The 21,176-nt window shown below is 42.6% G+C and overlaps 1 protein-coding gene across 1 annotated transcript in view; it reads right to left on the bottom strand.

The window, feature by feature from the left end:
* Nucleotides 1-21,176, bottom strand: part of LOC103181103 (piezo-type mechanosensitive ion channel component 2) — a 196,219-nt gene that overhangs the window by 136,608 nt on the left and 38,435 nt on the right. The window contains 1 exon segment of the mRNA XM_042331691.1: nucleotides 7,081-7,206. Coding sequence (XP_042187625.1) covers nucleotides 7,081-7,206 — 126 coding nt within the window.

The following is a 21,176-nucleotide window of genomic DNA, read 5'->3' on the forward strand; positions in this document are numbered from 1 at the left end:
TTGCTGGCTCTTTTTAAAGAGCAACCATTTAATTGCTCTTTCCCCCATATCCCTGTAGTTTACCTCCTTTTAGACATGAATAAATTTGTAGAAATCTACATAAAAGAATAATAATAATCCTTGCATTTGACATAGCGTCTCATTACGTCTTTGAAATTACTCAGAGCGCTTCGGAATACACTGTAAAGTGCAGTGACTGCGTACTTTGTGGGCGAAACGCGGCAGCCAATTTTCCACAGCAGTGTCCCACAAACAGTCATGAATTGAGTGACCATTCGGCCCTCAGAGCATGGTGTTCATTCAATCCCTCTGTCCCAGTGTATCCTCATATCCCTTCAAGCCTGTATCCTTCATAAACCCGCCTCTTGAAACTCACAGTGACATAGGGAGAAATTCTCCCTCATTTCCAATAGTGTCGCAGAATCTTAAACATTCACCTGAACAGGCACAGAGGAGCCTGGTCCAACATCTCACATTAAGGGCGGCCCCTCTGATAACGCAGCATTCCCCAAGCACTGGGCCTGAGCCCCAATGTGGAGCTTGAACCCACAACCTAAAGATGCAGAGGGAGAAGTGATATTTGGCTCAGTTGGCGGCACTCAATAGTTGGCACGGGAATGGGAGTTCCCTTTTGAAAGCTAATATGGATTCTGCCTCAACCCCCACTCCCAGCAGGGTATTTCCATATCCTAACTACTCTGTGTGTGAAAGACTTTCTCCTAACCTCCCCATTTGCTTGTTTGCTGACTATCTTAAATTGATGCCCCTCTAGTCACTGACCAGCGGTAAACCATTTCTCCCTGTGGGTGGACGTCGGCACAGCTGTGAGACAAACCGGCGATTTGGTGATTCACCGCAGGTTGATCGATGCCCTCCGCGGGGCTGACAGCTCGATACAAAACCAAGGCAGCTCGGCCTGGGAGAAAGCAAGTGAGGGAGTGAGTGAGCGATCAAACAAGCGAACACCAGGGAGTTGTAACCATGAACTGTAATGGCTTCAAAGCTGATCATTAGAACTGTTGCCTGTCTGTGATCCAGACAAACAGCTACTTTACGTAATCAGCAGGTATACTGTGCCCAGTTGTTGAAAGTTGCTGTTTTTGGCACATTCACACTAGTTTAAGAATACATGGGGTTGGTTACCAATGCTAGTTATATTAGAATGAAAAGGGTCCGAAACCATCATTTGAATGTTTTTGGATGACACGTGTCTTATTGGAATCGTTAAGCTAAAAGTTAAATGCTGTTTCTCAGTATTCAGCAGTTTCTGGGTTGGATTATTATATGTTTAAACATTTTAAAATGCACAATATGTACAATGTGGAGTGTTCTGTCAGCTCTTTGTATTTCCTGTCTCACGGGGAAACCCGTATGTTGTTCATTTTTGCATTAGGCAAAAAAAAATGGAAAAATGAAAAAGTGCAGAAGGGAATTGTTGGGGGGGAGAGAAGCCAAGTGGGACTCAACGGAGAGCTGTTTCAGGGAGACAGCTCAGGCACGATAGGCCAAATGGCTTAATTCTGTGCTGCAAACGCCTGCCATTCTCCCTGAAATAAAACCTACACTGTCTGCTGCTGATGTTTATCTTTTCTCAGTAAAATAATTTGCTAGGGGTGTGACGCACGCCAACATTTGTCAGATTGGAAAGCATGTGTGCGTATCTGTGTGAATACACAGGGCAACCCTATTGCAATGCGGTTGTCTGAGTCCAGCCTCTCAGCGGCCAAGTTACAAGTGAAGATGTTAGGACTGTTTTGTTGTCACTGATATTACTTCCGAGAAATGTCTCAGAATGGTTGTCAGATGACTTTCCCTGTCTTTCTACTACTAGATTTGTCCTTTGGGGGAGGGCTCTCCTACTTGGCCTCTGACCACAGCCCATCTCTACCAAGTCAACCATCGCCTGGTTCAGAGTCCAAGATCACAAGATCAGTTTGGATGAAGAAAGCCATTTGGCTCATTTGATCTGATCCTTCCAGAACTCCCACCTTCCCATCTTCCCATCCCAATATCAAGCCCCTTTTTAAATGAATCCAGTGTACTAGCCTCAACCATCTTCCTGACAACTTGTTCCAGTCATTGAACCACTCTTCCTCATAGACCATCCACCTCATGAGTGACCGTAAGGCTTTGTTGAGTGACCACATTTGCCTATGAAACCAGTCTCTGCCTTTGACAGCAATTCCTGCAAACTGCTTTAAGGCTTGAGTAAGACACTATAAAATTGTTAGACCACTAAAGCTAAGTTCTTTTGGCGATGTTAACATAGTCTCTGTGAAGTAAATGGAAATTAAGTTCTTTCTTTAACTTTTAAATGTTAGAATTACTGTATTTAATCTCTCCTCTTAGTCTTCTTGTGAGCTACCCATCATAGCACAGTCATCTTCTGCTGGGTGTCTGGTTTGGAGGCAACGCTCAAGGTAAAAATGCCACAAGTAAAGCAAATCCAGTGTTGTCAGCTGTTTCCGCTCCCCATACTCCAGTTTCAAGCCCTTTCCTTCCCCCCACTCCAGGGCTACACAATGACGGCTCTATTGAAGCATCACTCAGGCTGCTAATAACAGTGTCAACATTGGGACAGGAGCATGTTTGGCTGTTGGCTGACTGGCGAGGTGCTGAGTGACACTGAGAGATGAAGTAAAGAGTTACTGTGAGGAAACAAAAACAGAGGGGCTGGAAAGCACGGCGGGTCTATCAGGATCCGGAAGACAAACCCAGGTTTGACGTTTCAAACATCACCCTTCATAGTCCTGAGGAAAGCTGGTGCTGAATCTATAATCTCTCCACTCTCTCTCTCTCTCTCTCTCTCTGAATTTCCTGTGTTTCAGTGTCACATCTGCTATTGGAATACCATTGTATACTATAGTATGATACATTTTACCATATTATAATTACTTTGGAAGAACTTACCTCGCCTAAGGCATATGGTACTGAATATCAATGTTGCTCACGCTAGGTAGAATAAATAAAATAATAACCCTTGCATTAGATATAGTGCCTTATCACATCTTCGAGACATCTTAAAGTGCTTCACAGAATATACTGTGAAGTGAACTGACTGTATATATTTTGGGCGAAAAACCAAAGACCCAACTAATATCTACACTGAAAATATTATGCTATTAACAACAAAGAGTCATAATCTCAAAACAAGGCTACAGTAGATAGCACTATGGCCTCTGAGTCAGAAGGTTGTGAATTCAAGGTCCATGTCGGACCTTTCAATTTACACTCTGGGTTTCCACTCTGACACAATGCTGCGGGGGAGGGCACTGCAATGTCGGAACCGTTATTCGAATAAACTTTAAAACAAAGTCCCATCTACCTGTGCCATTAGACTCTATAGAGGTCCTATGACACTACTTAATATCCCACATAAGATTGGTTCACTTTTGTGGCTGTTTGTGGGACATTGCTGTGTACAAATTGGCTGTTGCATTCGCTTACAAAATACACTTTATACACTTCATAGTGAATCTTGAGAAGTACTTTGCGACGTCTTCACAATGTGAAAGGCGCTATATCAAATGCAAGAATTATTATTATTATTAAAGCTTCTCAAGGTGTTTGACAGTTTTACATCTTTTATGCTCCATCTTCCAGCTGGACACAGTGTCTCCTTTGACCATCTGTTGAGCACTCAGAAGACTGGATCTGATTCCCCAGCGATAATATATGTTCATTCCGAAGTGAATAGTGTTTAGTAGATAATATTCTTATCAATAGCTGACGCCTCCTGTTCTTAAATTATTTCTAGTTTTTACTTGTATTCATGTTATTTGCATAATCTCCTTATTCTCAAGACATTTTCCTCAATTTGTTCCGCAGGGCATTTTATTTTGCCATGTCCATGTTGAATTACATTTAGTTAGGGGGAAAGGAAGACTCACTTAGTATTATTAATTGTCCAGGGTGATATGGAATCACAACTGGAAATGATATATACAGATACTTCACTAAGTCAAGTTATATTAGCTACAACACACACACACACTCACACTCACACAATGAAAACAAATCTAGACTGTAGGAGAGCATGAAAATTGAATCGAGATCTGAATGCTGTTCAGAAAAATGTGTGAAAACATCAAAGAAACCAAGTCTCAAGATGTAATTTTAACAATGCACTAGAAGCAGATGTGCAGGTACAAGGGTTCGAGTTGTCTGAATTGCATCACCCTACGATTCCCTACTCATAGCAGTCCCAGCAATGCACGTTTTAATAAAAAGTAATTGGAGTTAGAAACCTCACACAGTCAAAAGAACAGACTGCATGCTGTACCATGAACTCCCCGTATCATGGACTGGTTCTCCTCATCTATCAATCCTAAACAAGTCCGAGACCTGGTATAACATGAGGGTTTGCAAGAAGTAAACCACTTGGGTTGTGGCCAATGTAGCTCACCATTGCCAGCAGTGCTCAAGAGCTTTAGTAGAGCTTCGATTTACCTATTTTACACAGAAGGCGGTGAGAATATGGAACAGACTGTCCAGGGAGCCGGTTTGCCAATTAGTGAACACAATACATGGAAGGGGTGTGAGAGTATTTTATGGAGTAGGGACTGAGTGAGGGGCAGCAATAAGAACATAAGAAATGCTAGATGAAAAAAAGACCGAAGTCCATCTAGTTCGCCTTCCACCTTCCTAGTGGTTGCATGCTTCAACCATCTCCCTAAAGAGCCTGTTCCACAGGTTTACCATACGTCCCAATAGTCATTTCCAGCCCTGTACATAAGCTACCCTGAATGAGGGGCACTATATAAATGCAAGTTGTTGTTGTATATCTCTCTGGATTATAAAGGCTCTCTGGATTATAAGGAAGGCACCACTTGGTGGTTTACATCCGTTTCTGATGTTATGCTCCATTTACTGAGGTGACAAGACGTTGGTGAGGAGGCTGCTAATTGAAGTGCTGCAAGTGAATCATGTCTTTTTAAAAGCCAGGGATTGGAAAGCACTTGAATTATTACAATGCCATCTCATACATTCAATTAGTGGCCACAGACACATTCTGTTATGAAGCACATGCACCAGAGAAATGCAGGTAATTCAGTTCCACTTCCTTTAGATTGTAAACTGAACATGGTGTGAAGTGACCATATAACAGGATTGTTCTTACACCAGTGTGAAAATGGGGTTTCAGGGGCATCTTTGAACAAAAAAGTTACTTTAATGATGGAAGATCAGAATATCTCCTAGATATCTCCTGGCTTTAGCTCGGACATAGGCAGTGGGTAACTGGGGCTAGAGGGGGCTCGTCCATCCCTCGAAAAAAAATCTATCTACAGTTCACCTCTTTAAGGGAAGCAGGGAGGAGATAGCCCTAAGGAGGCTGATCCTTTTTCCCTTCAGCGATAAGTTATCAGATCACCGTTGACTAGAGAGACTCCCAAATGTCAGACTCACATGTGTCAGGCTGGCTTAGTTGGTAGTACTCTCACGTCTAAGTTAAAAGATTGTGGGTTCAAGCCCCATGTTGGAATTTGGAACTCATCTCGTCTAAGCTGACATTTCAGTGCAATGCTGGGGGGATTGCTGCATTGTTAGAGGTGCCGTCTTTTAGAATAGACATTAAACTGAGGCTGGTAACTGTTCAGGAGGATGTTAATGATCTCGTGACACTATCCGAAAAGAAAAGGGAGTTTCTCCCAATGTCCTGGCCAACAACTCCCCCAAATAAAATTCATTGTTCATTCTATGGCTCTTTGTGGGACATTGCTGTGAGCAAAATGGCCTGCTGCATTCACTCAGAAAACACATAAGCATTACACTTCATAATGCCAATCGACTAACAACCAGGTTCCTATTTACTGCTAGGTAAACAGAGGCGTGTGGAGTAAGGAAACTTGCCCAACGTTTCATCCTGTCCGGGAATCAAACCCAGGTCCTCTTTCTTGAGACACTAAGCTACAGGACTCCGTTATTATATGAACAGTGAGCTGCCAAACTGGTCTGAGGCGAATTCTAGTTCAGCCTCAAATCACAAAAAGCTTTCTCATTTCCTGCAACAGGAATGAAAAAAATTAAGAGCTGAACATGGTGTGCTATGAACATAGCGCAGGACAGCTGTGGACAGCTCTTTAATCATCAACTGAAGGGAACAGTAACAAGCATCAGAGAGGTAATTCATTTAGTTACACTTAGGATATTTTATTGGGTATTTTTTCTCCTCAGATGCAATTGTCAATTTGATCACATTATATAAAGGCTCAATATTCAGTCTGGCAGGACGGCTGCAAGGATGTTGGGCATTGGTGGCAAAGAGAAGCAACAATTAACATGTGGCCATGATATTAGCAACTGGCTTGAGCTACTGTTTGGGGTTTGGTTGTTTGCTTTAGGTAGTTTACGCTCAAATGTCACTTGAGATTTGCATTACAGAAAGCAGGTCCAGAAGTACTGGCACCTGCAGTGCCAACAATCTTGTTTCTTAATCGGGGCAGCCAAGGGAGTGAAATTGACTTAGACAAGGATTTGCAAATCATGGAAATTCTGTTGCTGCACAAGAGAATAAGACCAAAAGAGCCAACGGTATCTGGTTACACAGCAAAAACCTACTGAATGTCTGTACAAAAGACTATAACTTCATATTCATATTCTGTCAAGATCATGAGCAAACTCACTTTTCCTAAATTTGCCCCCAAAGTGTGTAATATCATGATCTACTTGCCTCCAAAACTATACCTTACCATCAGGCCTATTCCTACTGCTTCTCCAACTAGGAGAACCCTATCTGATAGGGGCTTTGGCTTGAAGGTTTGACAGGAGCCGAGTGAGAAGAATCCCAGCCCCTAGTCACTGGTCTGCTTCTCCCTGCCAATGAGGCAGGCTGGTTGGTCTGTCATCAACATTGCTTTGAGTATTATGGACTCTGCCTGGATCAAAAACTAAACTACTGAGACTGTCAGAGAGGGCTCACTCAATTCTGATATTCCATTATTATGGAGCCAGCGCTTATCTTATCTTTCCGATCCTGTTTACCTTCATGCAGGAGAGTGTCTCGGAGAAATGCCCTAAAAGAAGTGCAATCTACTACAGTGCCGACGTTTGGAGTTAAAAAAAACAGAGAGATGTACTCACAATTGAACACTGTCTCGATCTTATCATTGACCTGAAGGCTGTACAATATAATTTGAAACAAGATGTGAAGCAGCAGAAAGGTGAGGCTTGTAAAACACAAGGTTTTCAATAAGCGGCCCGTGTGCCCTGGAAAACAAAGAGCAACAGTGAGCTGCAATTATATCAAAACATGTATTAAGCACAGGACAAGGCAGTAGAAGCTACACAGAGTTTTGTAAAGGAACTAGCTAGGTTCCTGTAAGTTAAAGAAATAATAATCCTTGCATTTAATATAATAACTCCAACAAATTACATTTGCACAGTGCCTTTCACATCGGGAGGACATGCCAAAGGGCTGGAGCACCTTGTCACATCATCTAACACCATATAGTACCTTGTCGCATCATCTTAATGACTTCACAGGCTTTACTGTAAAGCTGTCAGCCTGGTAGCACTCTCGCCTCTGAGTCACAAAGTTGTGGGTCAAACCTAACTTTAAGCATAAGGTCCCAGGCTGACATGCCAATTCAATGCTGGGAGGGAGCGTTGCGTTATCACAGGTGCCGTCCTTCAGATGATACACTAAACCCCCTGCCATTTCGGGTGGAAGTTAAAGATCCAATGGCATGATTTGAACAGAAAAGGGAGAGTCTCCTGGTGCCCCGGCCAGCAATTCCCCAAATAATAATTGGTCATCCACTTCATGGCTGTTTGTGGGATGTTGCTGCATGCATTTTGGCTGCCATATAATTCAGGCAAACATGATGGACAATTTTGTAACTATGACTCCCTTAAATTTTGTCATGGGCAGTATTTGACTAGTACTCAAACATCAGTATTGTGACTGAGACAGGTTAGTTTATGCCTCACACTGTTTTTCTTGTGGGCATTAAGCAACTGGAGTTTGGATTTGACAAAGGAGTCTCAAAGTTAGATATTAAATGTCCAGCACTTACAACAACATCAAGATTTCATTTATAGAGTGCCTTTCACGTCGGGAGGACGTCCCAAGGTGCTAGACAGTTGGGTCGGGAACCGAGCAGGGGGGAAATGGTCAGGATGAGGGGAGGGAAGGGAGGGAGCGAGGAGGGGGGAAATGGTCAGGATGAGGGGAGGGAAGGGAGGCAGCGAGGAGGGGGTAGAGAGTCGAGAGGGGAGCTGAAGGCACGGTTGAAGAGAAAGGTCTTGAGACCGGCCTTGAAGGAGGAAAGGGAGGAAGCAAGGCGAAGGCACTGGGTATGGAGTTCCAGAGCCTAGGGGCTGAGAGGCTGAAGGCCCGGCCACCGATGGTAGGGCGATTGGGGCGGGGGATGTGGAGCAGACCGGAGCCAGAGGAACGGAGGGTACGGGCAGGTAAGTAGGGGGATAGTAGGTTGGAGAGGTAGGAGGGAGCAAGGCCGTGAATGGCCTTGTAGGTGAGGATGAGGATCTTGAAATAAATCCTCTGGGGGATGGGGAGCCAGTGGAGGCGAGCGAGGGTGGGAGTGATGCGGTCGCGAAGCCTGGTGCGGGACAGTACACGAGCTGCAGAGTTCTGAATGACCTGCAGCTTGTGGAGGGAGGTGCCGGGAAGGCCGGCGAGGAGAGAGTTCCCATAGTCCAGCCTTAAGGTGATAAAGGCGTGGACCAGAGTTTCAGCAGCGTGAGGGGTGAGGTAGTGCCACAGTCTGGCGATATTTCGGAAGTGATGGAAGGCGGTGCCAGTTGAGGCGCGGATATGAGGGAGAAAGGACAGCTCAGGGTCGAACAGAACGCCAAGGTTCCTGACTGGCTTTGAGTGGAGCAGCCCTTACCTCAATTGTTTGTTAAATACACAAGACAGAAAAATTAGTTTCTAACCAAAGATGCATTTAAAGTCTAACCTCCATTGGTTAGACACAAATTTGCTTTTTACTGTAACCTTATAGCAGGATTTCCATTATTTATAATCCTTACACTTACATTTGGGATGCTTACAATTGCTAGAGCGCCTATAGTTTTTACCGATCAGCATAAAAAGAATCCCAAATCTATATAAAATGCAGTCATTTATGGCTCCCAAATACCCAATTCGTTTTATTTTAAAAAAAGCGTGACATAGTAATAATAACAATAATAACAACCATTGCATTTGATATAAATCCTTATCACATCGTCAAGACAAAAACAACAAATTGCATTTATATAGTGCCCGTCAGGCAAGGCAGCATCCCAGAGCGCTTGACAGTGGCGGAGCACAATGCTGAGTCTTGAATTTACTGTATATTTTGTGGGCAAAAAGACGTCTCAAACTGCTTCACAGGATATACTGTAACGAGAATTGATGGTGTATTTTGTGTTGGCAAAAATAGTGCTTCTTAATGCAATGGAAATGCATGGTTCTCACTCAACACTTCTCAATTTCAGACATATGCACTTACAAAACATAACCCTTATGGGGAGAGGCTCGGAGAGCTGAACTTGTTCTCATTATCGACAGCTGGATCAGGTTACCAGGAAGAGTGGTAGAGGCCAGGACAGTCGACATGTTTAGGAAACAGCTCAAATAATGGGTCAAAGAAGCATGGCTGAATATGGTGGAGTTTTAGCAGGATTACTCAGAGAATATCTAGACAGACAGACAACAACAATAACAACGCTTATATAGCGCGCTCCGTGCAGGGTAGAGTCTCAGACAACGTCTCCGTCTGACAGAAACACAGAGAGACAGGAAGGAGTAAAAAAGATCCTTCAAAGATGTTATATAGCGCCTGTATTGGCACTCTTGCCTCTGAGTCAGAAGGTTGTGCGTTCAAGCCCCACGTCAGGACTCTGAACTCACATAGTCAAGGCTGATACTAAGCGCAGTGCTAGGGCTGTGCTGTATTCTGAGATGTATTTCCTTCAGCTGAGATGTTAAATCGAGGTCCCATCCTCCTGTTCATGTGGACAAGGAAAATTGCATGGGAATTAGGTAGGTGCTTGAAGAGGAGGAATATTAAAAGGGAAAAGAGCAAACAGGGTAACATAGTTAGCTGGTTCGGGGCTGGGGGGAGGGTTGAAAAGGGCACTTAGGCTTGATGGGCCGAATATGCTGTGATACTCCTGAGATACATGAATTTCCAGGAAAGGTTCAGCCTAGTCCATTCCCAAACCAAAATGTCAGTGTTAGAGAAATAATGCCAGAATACATAAGAAATACGTCTTAACAATTAGGAGAGACAGATTGAAGTGCAATAACAAACCTACCAGCTTGCTCAATGTTTATAGCAACTGAAAGGTTTCTGGCACCAGTAGCAGATTTTGGGATGTAAAATGAATTCATTTCCTATTCTTTATTTCATGTTTGACACGTATTATATTTTACGTTGCTGCTGGCCCAACAATGATTGATTGCACAGTGACCAGGATTATGGGACACACGGAACAATGTTTACGAAAGGATCCTTCCACTAAAGTGACCCCGTTTTTAAGGAAAAACAATATGTATTTTATAGTTATACCACACAGACACAAGGGTTGATTGTTTGCCATTATTCAAACATCAAGATCCTTTTATGTTATTTTTGTTTATCATTCATTGAATTGCCCCTATTTCTGCCCAAGCAGGAATGTTGAATTTTTCTATCAGCCTGGCTCCATGAGAAATTGGACCGCTCAATTGGAGCTCACCCATGGCAATCTCAGGCTAGCTTCTAGACAGGAAATGCACTTTTTTGACCCTTGTATTGCAACAAGGAATCCCGTAGCGAATTGGTTAGAGCACTGACCTTGCAAGCGAGAGAACCAGGGTTCGATTCCTGGGTGGGGCGAAACCTTAGGCAAGTTTCCTTACAACAACAACAAGATTCCATTTATAGAGCGCCTTACACGTCGGGAGGACGTCCCAAAGCGCTGGACAGTTGGGTTAGGACCCGAGCAGGGGGGAGATGGTCAGGGTGAGGGGAGGGAAGGGAGGGAGCGAGGAGGGGGGTAAATGGTCAGGGTGAGGGGAGGGAAGGGAGGAAACGAGGAGGGGGCAAATGGTCAGGGTGAGGGGAGGAGGGGGTAGAGAGTCGAGAGGGGAGCTGAAGGCACGGTCAAAGAGAAAGGTCTTGAGACCGGCCTTGAAGGAGGAAAGGGAGGAAGCAAGGCGAAGGCACTGGGGGATCGAGTTTATCTTACTCTACGCTGCTTACTCTACTACTCCTCTGCTTACTTAGGAGTAAGTAGGAACCCAATTGTTAATCGATTCGTGGATCACTTTCTGGGGGTAATAATTCCTTCAAAATAAACAAATAATAATTTAGTCCCTCAATCCACAACTGTTTGTGGAACACTGCTGTGCGCAATTGGTGTACATTTCGCCCTCAAAATATATGGATATGTATTTCGCCAACAAAATATATTCTGTGAAGCTCTTTGAGACATCTCAAGATGTGATAAGATGTTATATGAATTACAAGGATTATTATTATATAGTTTGGAATCACGAAATGTCTACAGTATATCCCGTGAAGCACCTTGGAACATCTCAACAATGTGATAATGTGCTATATCAAGGATTATTAAGATTATTATTATAAGAGGATTGCAAACTGATGGCTAAGAGACACAAGGAGCAGGTATAACTGAGACAGAGGTGAGAACTTCGTAAAAGTGGAGGAGGTTTCTTCAAACTGCAGTAAGCCAGTTCAAGTCTTATTTGAAGGATAGCACTTCTAGCATTGCCTTGCAGTCTAGGCCTTGAACTACATGAACTACACTTCAAAGTCCTGACGTGGGGTTTGAATCTAAAATTTTCATGACTCAGAAGTGCTACTAACTGAGCCAGGTTGACACAGTAAATTACATTGCTGTGAATCAAACTATGGTGATAGATTGTAAGCCAATAACCTGTTTGAAATTAAACATATATAATGCAATTGCAATTTTAGTTTTGTTTAATTTTCATTGAAGACAAATATTTGCCCTCAGAGTAACACAGCCAGTCTATTGACTTTGATTTTGTAGGTCTAAATTTTTATTGCTCTAAATTTCCCAACAACGCAGCTTAGCAAGTTATAAAGTAATCAAAGTTTAGATCTAAAGCAATAAATGTGGCAGTTCTGTTAAAATATTTGCCTTTGATGCATACTTTTTAAATGAGAAATCACATATGTGTAAAGTCCAACTGTTTCAGTAAAATTAATTTATCCAACATGATTGTGAAAGACCAGCCTGACAAATTGGCTTTTTTACCAGTAACTATCAAACTATTACAACAACAGGTTGCATTCGATAAAGAGCCTTTCACATGTGGAGAGCATTTCAAAGCACCACGCAGGATTTACAACAAAGTGTAGTGACTATGTGTTCTCTAGGCGAATAGTTTGATAACATATGATAGTGCGTGGAACTTTCACTATCATTCAACACGACAGAAACAAACCAGGCCAGGGGGCAACTGCAGACAGCCAGTAACTGTAGAATAGCCGGTAAACATAGACAGCCAATAATTATAGACTTCACTATAAATAATAAGAATCCTTACATTTGACATTGCGCCTTATCGCGTTGTGGTCAGACACTGGCTTGCTTCACATCCCACGCTCTACCCGCTCACCATCGGCAGTTGGGATTTCAACCTATCTACCCCCGTCCTCTGGAACACCATCCCAGAGTTCCTTTGCCTCATCCTCTTCCCTCACCTCCTTCATTGTCCATGTCAAGACCTTCCTGTTTGATCACACCTTCTGTTGTCTTTATTCCCATCAGCTCTTCCTTCTCCTCCCGATTCCAACACCCAGCTCGGCTGCAACTATCCAACCCCCTCATCTGTAAAGCACCTTGCGATGTCCTCCTGACATGAAGGTATTGTATAAATGCAAGTTGTTGTTGTCGAGGTTGTCGTTGAGACGTCTAAAAGTGCTTCACAGGATTCTTCTGTGAAATTTGTTTGCACCTGAGGCCTCCCCACCCACCAACATTTTAATAATAATAATAATTCTTGCTCTTGATATAGCACCTTATCCCGTTTCAAAGTGCTTCACAGAATATATTGTAAACTGTGTGTTTTGTGGGTGAAACGCGGCTGCCAATTTGCCCACAACAATGTCCGACAAACAGCTATGAAGTCAGTGACCAATTTTATGTAGGGAACTAGTGGCCAGAAATCCAGGAGAAAACTCCTATCTCTTTCTGAATAATGCTATGGGATCCTTCATGTCCACCTGAACGGGATGGGTTGAACATTTCATCCAAAGGACAGCATCTCTGACAATACAGTGCACCCCAGCAATGCTTTCAAGCGTCAGCCTGAACCAATTGTGTTCAAATTCCCAATGTGAGGCTTCAGCCCACAACATTCTGTGTCAGAGTCGAGGGTGCTATCAACTGAGCCAGACTCACACTTATGATTGGCCTCAGTTTAATAAAGGCTATCAACAGCATGTGGCATCCATCAGCAAGTCTATCATTTCTGAACAGCATCAATGAAGCCCAAAACTAACACGTGTGTTTAACTCACTGTGAAGCCTGATAACAATGACTAAAATAATGAAGTAAACCTGCTTGCCTGGCATTTCATCTGCAACAAATCACACAACCATGGGATGGTGCAGAGCGAGAGAGAGAGAGGGAGAGAATGAGAGAGAAACAACTAATTGTGTAAGAAAACTATGATCAGAAACAGATGTGGTTTTTGATTGAAGTACCATTGATGACAGAACTCCTGGGTCGTGAGTGAATGCTCTGTACAAATGAGCGCTGTAGCAATCATTGAATTCAAGTACTACATCCACACTAATGAGAAGCGGCACACATCCATAAGATAGCAAATTGGTGCCCGTCTATCCATTTGCATTGACATAGGCAATGCAAATGGACAGAAGGGTACTAATTTGCTATCAATGCTCTGGCTATTACGCTCTCTCCTTTCAATTTTCAGACGTTTCATTTTCCACTTAACATTGCGGATTTATTTATATGACACAACGGCATAACCCTGTGATTGCTTGATATGAACATTCTATGGCTTGCAGCAATAATGTCTGGTGAAGTCACGGCACGCCAGGGGAAATGGGGCTTCTTGTTTGTAAATTTCTTAACCCTTTGACCGCAGGCAGGTTAAAGAGTCTCGAGGGCTTAGCGATTGTTTCAGCGTTCAGCTTGCTCACATATGCTGAAAATAGTACTGCATTGAAGCCTTGGTATAACTATGAGATCCATAAAATCCCAGCGAGGCCGGGTAGCCAGCTTGACCCTGTGTGTGTGCAGTCAGACAGTGAATGAGATCCCCCGCTAAAAGACAATGTCTGACTTCCCAGTCACTGGATCACCGCTAACATCACTTCCTGTTTGATGTGGAGGCTCAAAGCAGGAAGTGATATCGGTGGCAACCTGATGACCTGGGAGTCGGGCCTTATTTTTAGTGCCCGCGCTCAATGAATAAGATTCACATTTGCCTAAATTCTGATTTGGTTCTTTTCAAAGAATAAGACAGCTGCTAATATGCACAACTTTTGCTACAGAATCCATAGCCATTAAAGGTGAAGAGAAGGAACTCGCATATCAATGCTCAGGGGTGAACAGGCGGAGGTGGGGGGATTCCAAAGAAATTCACTCTGAAAACAAAAGGGTTAAAACATGCAGATTACACAACAAACAGCTCTTGTTGGTCTGTCTGCCTATATTTTTTTTGCCAAGTAATTTTGGTCTGTGAATGCGCACAGTGGAAAGATGCCTTGTAAAGAAATTCTACCCTTTGGGAAGGCCATAAAAGGATTAGAGAGAGTGGACAAATGCAACTTGACTCAGGTACTGCAACACTGTACACAGTATTGGGGTGTGTGCTCACTTTATGAAGGAGTATAAATTATATCACTATTTGAGAAGAGATGGGAGTTTTCTCCCAGGGTCCTGGTCAACAATTACTCTTCCACCCCCCACCACAAAAAAAGATAATTCACATCACGGCTGTTTGTGGGATATTGCTGCGCCAAAATTGCTAAGAAAATATACAGGATTTGCCAAACCCTAAAATGTCACATAAACAGAGTATAAATAAGAAGAATCCTTGCATTCACTACAAAGCCTTTCACATCAAGAGTCTGTCTCAAAACAATTTGCATGATTTGCTGTTGAGTGTTTTATAGGTTAGTAAATCTAAACGCAGATAGAATTTCTCTCTGATGGTGCACACGACTATCAGGAATAGATTTTTTAACCCCTGACCACCATTCCGGGTCCACCCTAAGTATATAGCATGGGGAGAAAAAGCAAAACCACGTTGCGAATGAGCCAGCTGTGCATGTTGCTCCTCCTCGTCCCCCGAGTCCTCGGCTCCACTTTCGGCAGCCGTGCCTTCAGCCACTATGCCCCAAGGCTCTGGAATTCCCTACCTCACTCCCTTTGCCTCGTTCCCTTTCTTCCTATTTTCAGGTCCCTGCTGAAGACCTTTCTCTTCGACTGCGCCTTTGGTCACCTTCCTCCCCCTCCCCCTGGCTCGGCCCCGGGTCCGTTACTGTGAAGAGCTCTGAGACGCTGTCCGACATGGAGGGCGCTATATAAATCCAAGTTGTTGTTGTAGACAGACACAATCGTGCATACCCACACAGGCCAAAGCTAAAGCTCTTCTCAGGATCTGCACTGAATTCATTGCCCTGACAATGTACGCATGGAAACCAGCACCCTGCCTGAGTTAGTGTCAGTCCACCAACAATATGCTCAAGCAAGGATGAACTCAAGAGAACCTAATCTGATTTTGATGGCCCTGACTTTATTGATTCAGTGACTTTTATTGCTTTGTAAAGTTCTTAATGTGAAGTGAAGCCAAACCCCATGTCAAAAGCCCTACACAAGCACTCCATGTGAGATTGTTAAGTAAATAGTGATGCTGCTCAGTTCTCCACAAGCCATATTTTATTCTCTGCATCCAGTTACTGTGCAGAAAAGAAAATCTATAGCCCTTAACAAAGTCGATCTGTTAATAAAGAAAATCTTTTCAAGCCAAGATTCATAAAAATATACACAAATATTTCAGTCACAACCTGTTACGAAAACATTTCTAGGTACAATGAGCCTGAATCCCATCTTAGCTTCTAGAACCATTTCTGTCTTAAAATGCTAAGAATTGTGACATTTTTTCAGCTATAATAATAACAATTTACTTTGATATAACACCCTTCATGCAGGTAGCTTCTCGAAGCATTTAACCATGGTTTGGCTTGACACTGAGCTGGAAAGAGAGGGAAGGTGACTGAGCACACGGTCAAAAAGGAAAATCTGCAGGTGTGATTTAAAGATGGGCAAGGAGGGATAAGATGGAGGGAGTTCCAGAGATTCGTGGCAGAGTGGCTGAAAGCATGGCTACCAACGAGGTATGTGCAGAAGGTAAACATCCTCACCAATAGATAAGAACGCTACAAATTGAACGAAACGGAAATCTGAAGATAAAGTGACCCTAATACTACATTTACAGATTTCAATTATAAAGTTACTTTCGTCTGAAATTTCACCCAGTCTTAGCCTGGCCAGACCAATTTTGTCTTCAGTCATGCAGAATTTGGGGGAACTCTTAACTTCAGTCTTAACTTAGTCTCGAAACCCCTTTCAAAAGCTCAACACAAGCACTCCATGTGAGATTGTTAAGTAAATAGTAATCATGTTCAGTTCTTCCCAAGCTATATTTAATTTCCTGCATCCAGTTAGTGTGTAATATAGTGATTAGCATTCTCTTTGCAAGTGAAAGGACTCGGGGTCGATTTCTGGGTGGGGCGAAACCTTAGGCAAGTTTCCTTACTCCATATGTTTCTGTTTACCGAGCAATAAGTAGGAAAACGGTTATCAGTTGGTTGGCAGATCGTTTTCCAAGGTAGTAATTCCTCCCAACAATTGTTCGCTCACTCCATGATTGTTTGTGAGACATTGCTGTGTGCAATTGGCTGCTGCGGTGTAAAATCTGTGCAGTGCTCCGAGGCACTATCCTGCGTGAAGGGCGCTACATAAATGCAAGTTGTTGTGGCACACACGGATGCATGGAGACACAATTCTCATGTTTTTTTAAAGGAAAAGAAAACATTTCTGAAAAACGCTGTGTACCATAGCAAAGAAGGAGCAAAACCCAAATTGCAGGGTCTTTTGATGTCACCAAACAGTTACATGAAATCTGACAGCAACTAAGCTTTTTATCGTTGCGGTTTGAAGCCGGTGAACGTTTCAACAACATTACCATTTCGTGTGAGGTAATTTTAATATGGAGGACAGTTGGCCAGGACACCAGGCAGACAGGGCTTTGGCTTCATGTCTCACAAAGCAAAGGATAGCACAATGCTGTTGAGCCTAGCACTAAATTGGAGTATTGCCCTAGACTGTGAGCTCAAAATTCCAACGTCGGGTTTGAACCCACAACTTTTTGACTCAGAAGTGAGAGTGCTACCAACTGAGCTAGGCTGTTACCTAAAAAAAATTTGTTCCTCCAAAAAAATTATCCACCCTCATCGACAAGTCTCTGAAAGAGATTAAATGTGATATTGTTGGCTGGCTTACAGCGCTAAGCCTTATGCCATTTTTTTTCTGTTTAAAAAAAAACAGTTAGTGATATTTTTATTCAAATATCATTTCATGGAATTCATTAAACTTTTGTGAGAAAAATTTGAAGCAGTAATTTCTGCTCTGGCATTACATAAGACACAATAAAATCCAAAATGTATTTTGTTGATGGTAGGAACAGGTTAGTTATGCAAGGTTCAAAATAACATTTAGCCTTAACCTAAACCTTGAAAGTTACCAAAGTAACTTCAACCTTCATTTGAAAGCCGTTTTTTCACAGTTCTTGAAAACAAAATTAAGATTGATTGAATAATAAATAATAATAATCATTGCATTTGATATAGCGCCTTATCACATCTTTGAGATGTCTCAAAGCTCTTCACAGAATATACTGTAAAGTGAATTGACTGTATATTTTGTGGGCAAATCGTGGCACAACACAACAGTGTCCCACAAACAGTCGTGGATTAACTGATCAATTTATTATTATTATTTTTTTGAAGGAATTATTACCCCCAGAAAAGTGATCTGCCAATGGACTAACAACCCGGTTCCTATTTACTGTTAGGTAAACAGAAGTGTGCGGAGTAAGGAAACTTGCCCAACATTTCGCCCTGCCCAACATTATCCACAATTCTGCCTCATCTTAAAGTTTGATTATCTTTGCGTTTGCTATTGTGCATTTCACGTCGGGTGACTCTTCAACAACAACAAACAAATTATATTTGTATAGCGCCTTTCACGTCGGAAGGACGTCCCAAGACCCTTCACAGGAGTTACTGTAAAGTGTAGTGACTGTGCATCTTGTTTGCAAAATATCATCTTATGGGTATAGACTCTTTGTTTGTGTAAGGGATCATCCCTGCTCTTGAAGCATGCAAATCGATACAAACATTGTGTTCCCCGAAAGTGCACAGGCTGAATTTATATGGCTGCAAGTGAGGCTTTTACTGCACCGGTGCAGCTCTAAACAAGGCTTTTATGAATATACAAGGAATACAGATCAGCAGGACTGCCAGAGGATCCATTAAGACAAGAACATAGAAATGAATCCCCTCACAACATTAAAGAAAAAGTGCATCTTTCCTGCACTTTTCGTCACGTTTTTAAAGTATTTTTTTCTCTCTCTCGCCATTTTTAAACCTGGCTTCATCTATGCCTCTGACATACGTCAAAAAACAACTTGCACTTATATAGCGCCCTCACACATGGTAGTGCCCCAGAGCGGAGCACAATGTCAAGCCGGGAGAGGAGGTAGTTGACTGTAGGCCCGGGCGAAGAGGAAGGTCTCAGGAACGATCTGAAGATAATAATAGTTATCCTTGCATTTGATATAGCGTCTTATTTCATCTTCGAGCCGGGAATCGAACCCAGGTCTTTGGCTTGCAAGACGAGTGCTCTGACCACTGAGCTACAGGACTCCACAGAAAGATGGGGAAAGAAGGGGCAAGGCAAAGGGATAGAGGAAGAGTTTGGGTGAGTAGTGGCTGAAATCATGGTCAATGATTTATTTTTGCTTCTTTTTCTTGAACAAAAGGTTAAACGGCCAAATGTAGAACATTTTAAATCCATTTTCAGCCCCCCCAACCCACCACCAAACCCCTCTAAAAAAGTTAACTTGCAGAAAATGTGTCAAGAGACAAGCAGGAGAGGAAGGGGAACGTTTCAAACTCTCTTCACGTCACTTCACTTTACATTATAACCTGTGAAGCACTTTAAGAGGTAAAACAAATTAAAATAAAATAAAACTATTTGTTTTATTGTGAAAAACAAAATACACAGTCACTACGCTTATACTACACTGCTGTGCACAATTGGCTGCCTCGTTTCGCCCACAAATATATGGTCAATTCACTTTACAGCATATTCTGTGAAGCTCTCTGAGACGTCTAGAAGACATGAAAAGCGCTATATCAAATGCAAGGATTATTTATTTATAACCTGCAAAGCGCTTTGAGACTTCTCAACGACATGACAAAGGGGCTCCATCAATTGCAAGAACTATTTCTTCTTCCAAGGTACTGGCATGAACAGTGCTCCAAAACAAGCAGCTGTTCACTTTGAAGAAAAGCAAAACAAAAGCTTGGTTTAATTTTTCGCTCTTTCATTTTCCATTCACCAAAAAAAACAAGTTAGTTGTTTGGTCCGTGCACTGAAAAAAAGTATCTTTTTCCAGATACTCCCTTTAAATATCAGTTGAAAATGAAACCTCTTCTTGTTTCCCACAGCTTCTATTTTTCAGAACAGAGTTAAGTTTCCTGCAAACATTTGTCAGAAGTCAGTAACTGTGTTTAACTATTTCCCTTCTTTAAGGGTAAAACAACACGGAAAGACAAAAAGGCCAATTGTCCCATCAAACTCATTGCTTTCACATGTGCAGTTGTATCCTGCATTAGGCTCTCTTCTGGATCTCTAGGATAGAGATCTCCTGGAATGACATTGTGCAACAGATATTCTCCAATTGCACAAACTTCAAATTATTCACTCATCTCCACATCCTCACAATTCAACCCTGACCCGGTGCCCTCTAGGGAGAATACAATCCCTGCATTTGATTTAGCGCTTTCCATAAACGATCCCATGACACTATTTGAGTTTCTCCCAGGGCTCTGGCCAGCAGATCCCCCAAATAAAATTGGTCACTCACTCAGTGACTGTTTGTGGGACACTGCTGTGCGCAACTGGCTGCCGCATTTCGCCCACAAAATATACAGTCAATTCATTTGACAGTATATCCTGTGAAGCGCTTTGAGACGTCTCAAAGACTTGTAAAGGCACTATATCAAATACATGGATTATTATTGTAAGCCTAAGAAATTGAATGTAATTTTTTATTTCTGATTTTTTTTAGGTGGGGGGAAAGAGGGAAGGGGGAAATGTGAAGAGAATTTGAAAAGCAAAAGTAGCTTTGTATTGAGTGATAGTATTACTGGATCCCTCATTGCCACAGTGACTAGTTAATTCAGGAAGTTCATTGTTTACAGTGGATGATCACACAGAAAGCAGCTGAGGCCTCTGCTTCAATCCTATTCACCTAATGACGCATGCAGATCCTAAATGGAGCGTATGAGCAGATGCAGGAAGAAAGTCAAGGTTTTTTGGCTGGAGTCTAGACTGCAAACATCCTCTTGTTATTCAGTTATATTCGTCATATTTGCGTTGCCTTATTATTGATTATTAATGATAATAATAATCCTTATATTGGACGTAGAGCATTATCACATCATCGAAACGTCTCAAAGTGCTTTACAGGACTGTGTTTTTGAAGGCAAAAGCAACAGGAAAATTGCGCACAGTAATGACCTGGGCCAATAGAAAATTGTGGCCGCACTTTTTCCGCGGAAGCCATGACAAACACCATCATCCTCTAGAAACCCGCAATAAATGTAGTTTCTGGCCTGTGGCCCTCCGGGCTATTTACCTGATGTCACTGTGAGCGCGCAGCTCTGCACACGAATGTACACGAATGCACGGTGCAGCGCAAGTGGCAAATGGCCTTCACTTGGAGGCCCCACTGTTGGTGAAGGTCTGTGTGTCTCTCTGTGTGTTTGTGTGTGCGAGTGTGTAAGATTGTCTGTGCATATGTCTCTCTATGCATTTGCGAGTGTCTGTGTGTGTCGCCGGGTCTCTGTATGTGTCTGTGTGTGTGT

The sequence above is a fragment of the Callorhinchus milii genome, unplaced genomic scaffold (assembly GCF_018977255.1).
Source record: "Callorhinchus milii isolate IMCB2004 unplaced genomic scaffold, IMCB_Cmil_1.0 Scaffold2, whole genome shotgun sequence".
Classification (NCBI taxonomy): domain Eukaryota; kingdom Metazoa; phylum Chordata; class Chondrichthyes; order Chimaeriformes; family Callorhinchidae; genus Callorhinchus; species Callorhinchus milii.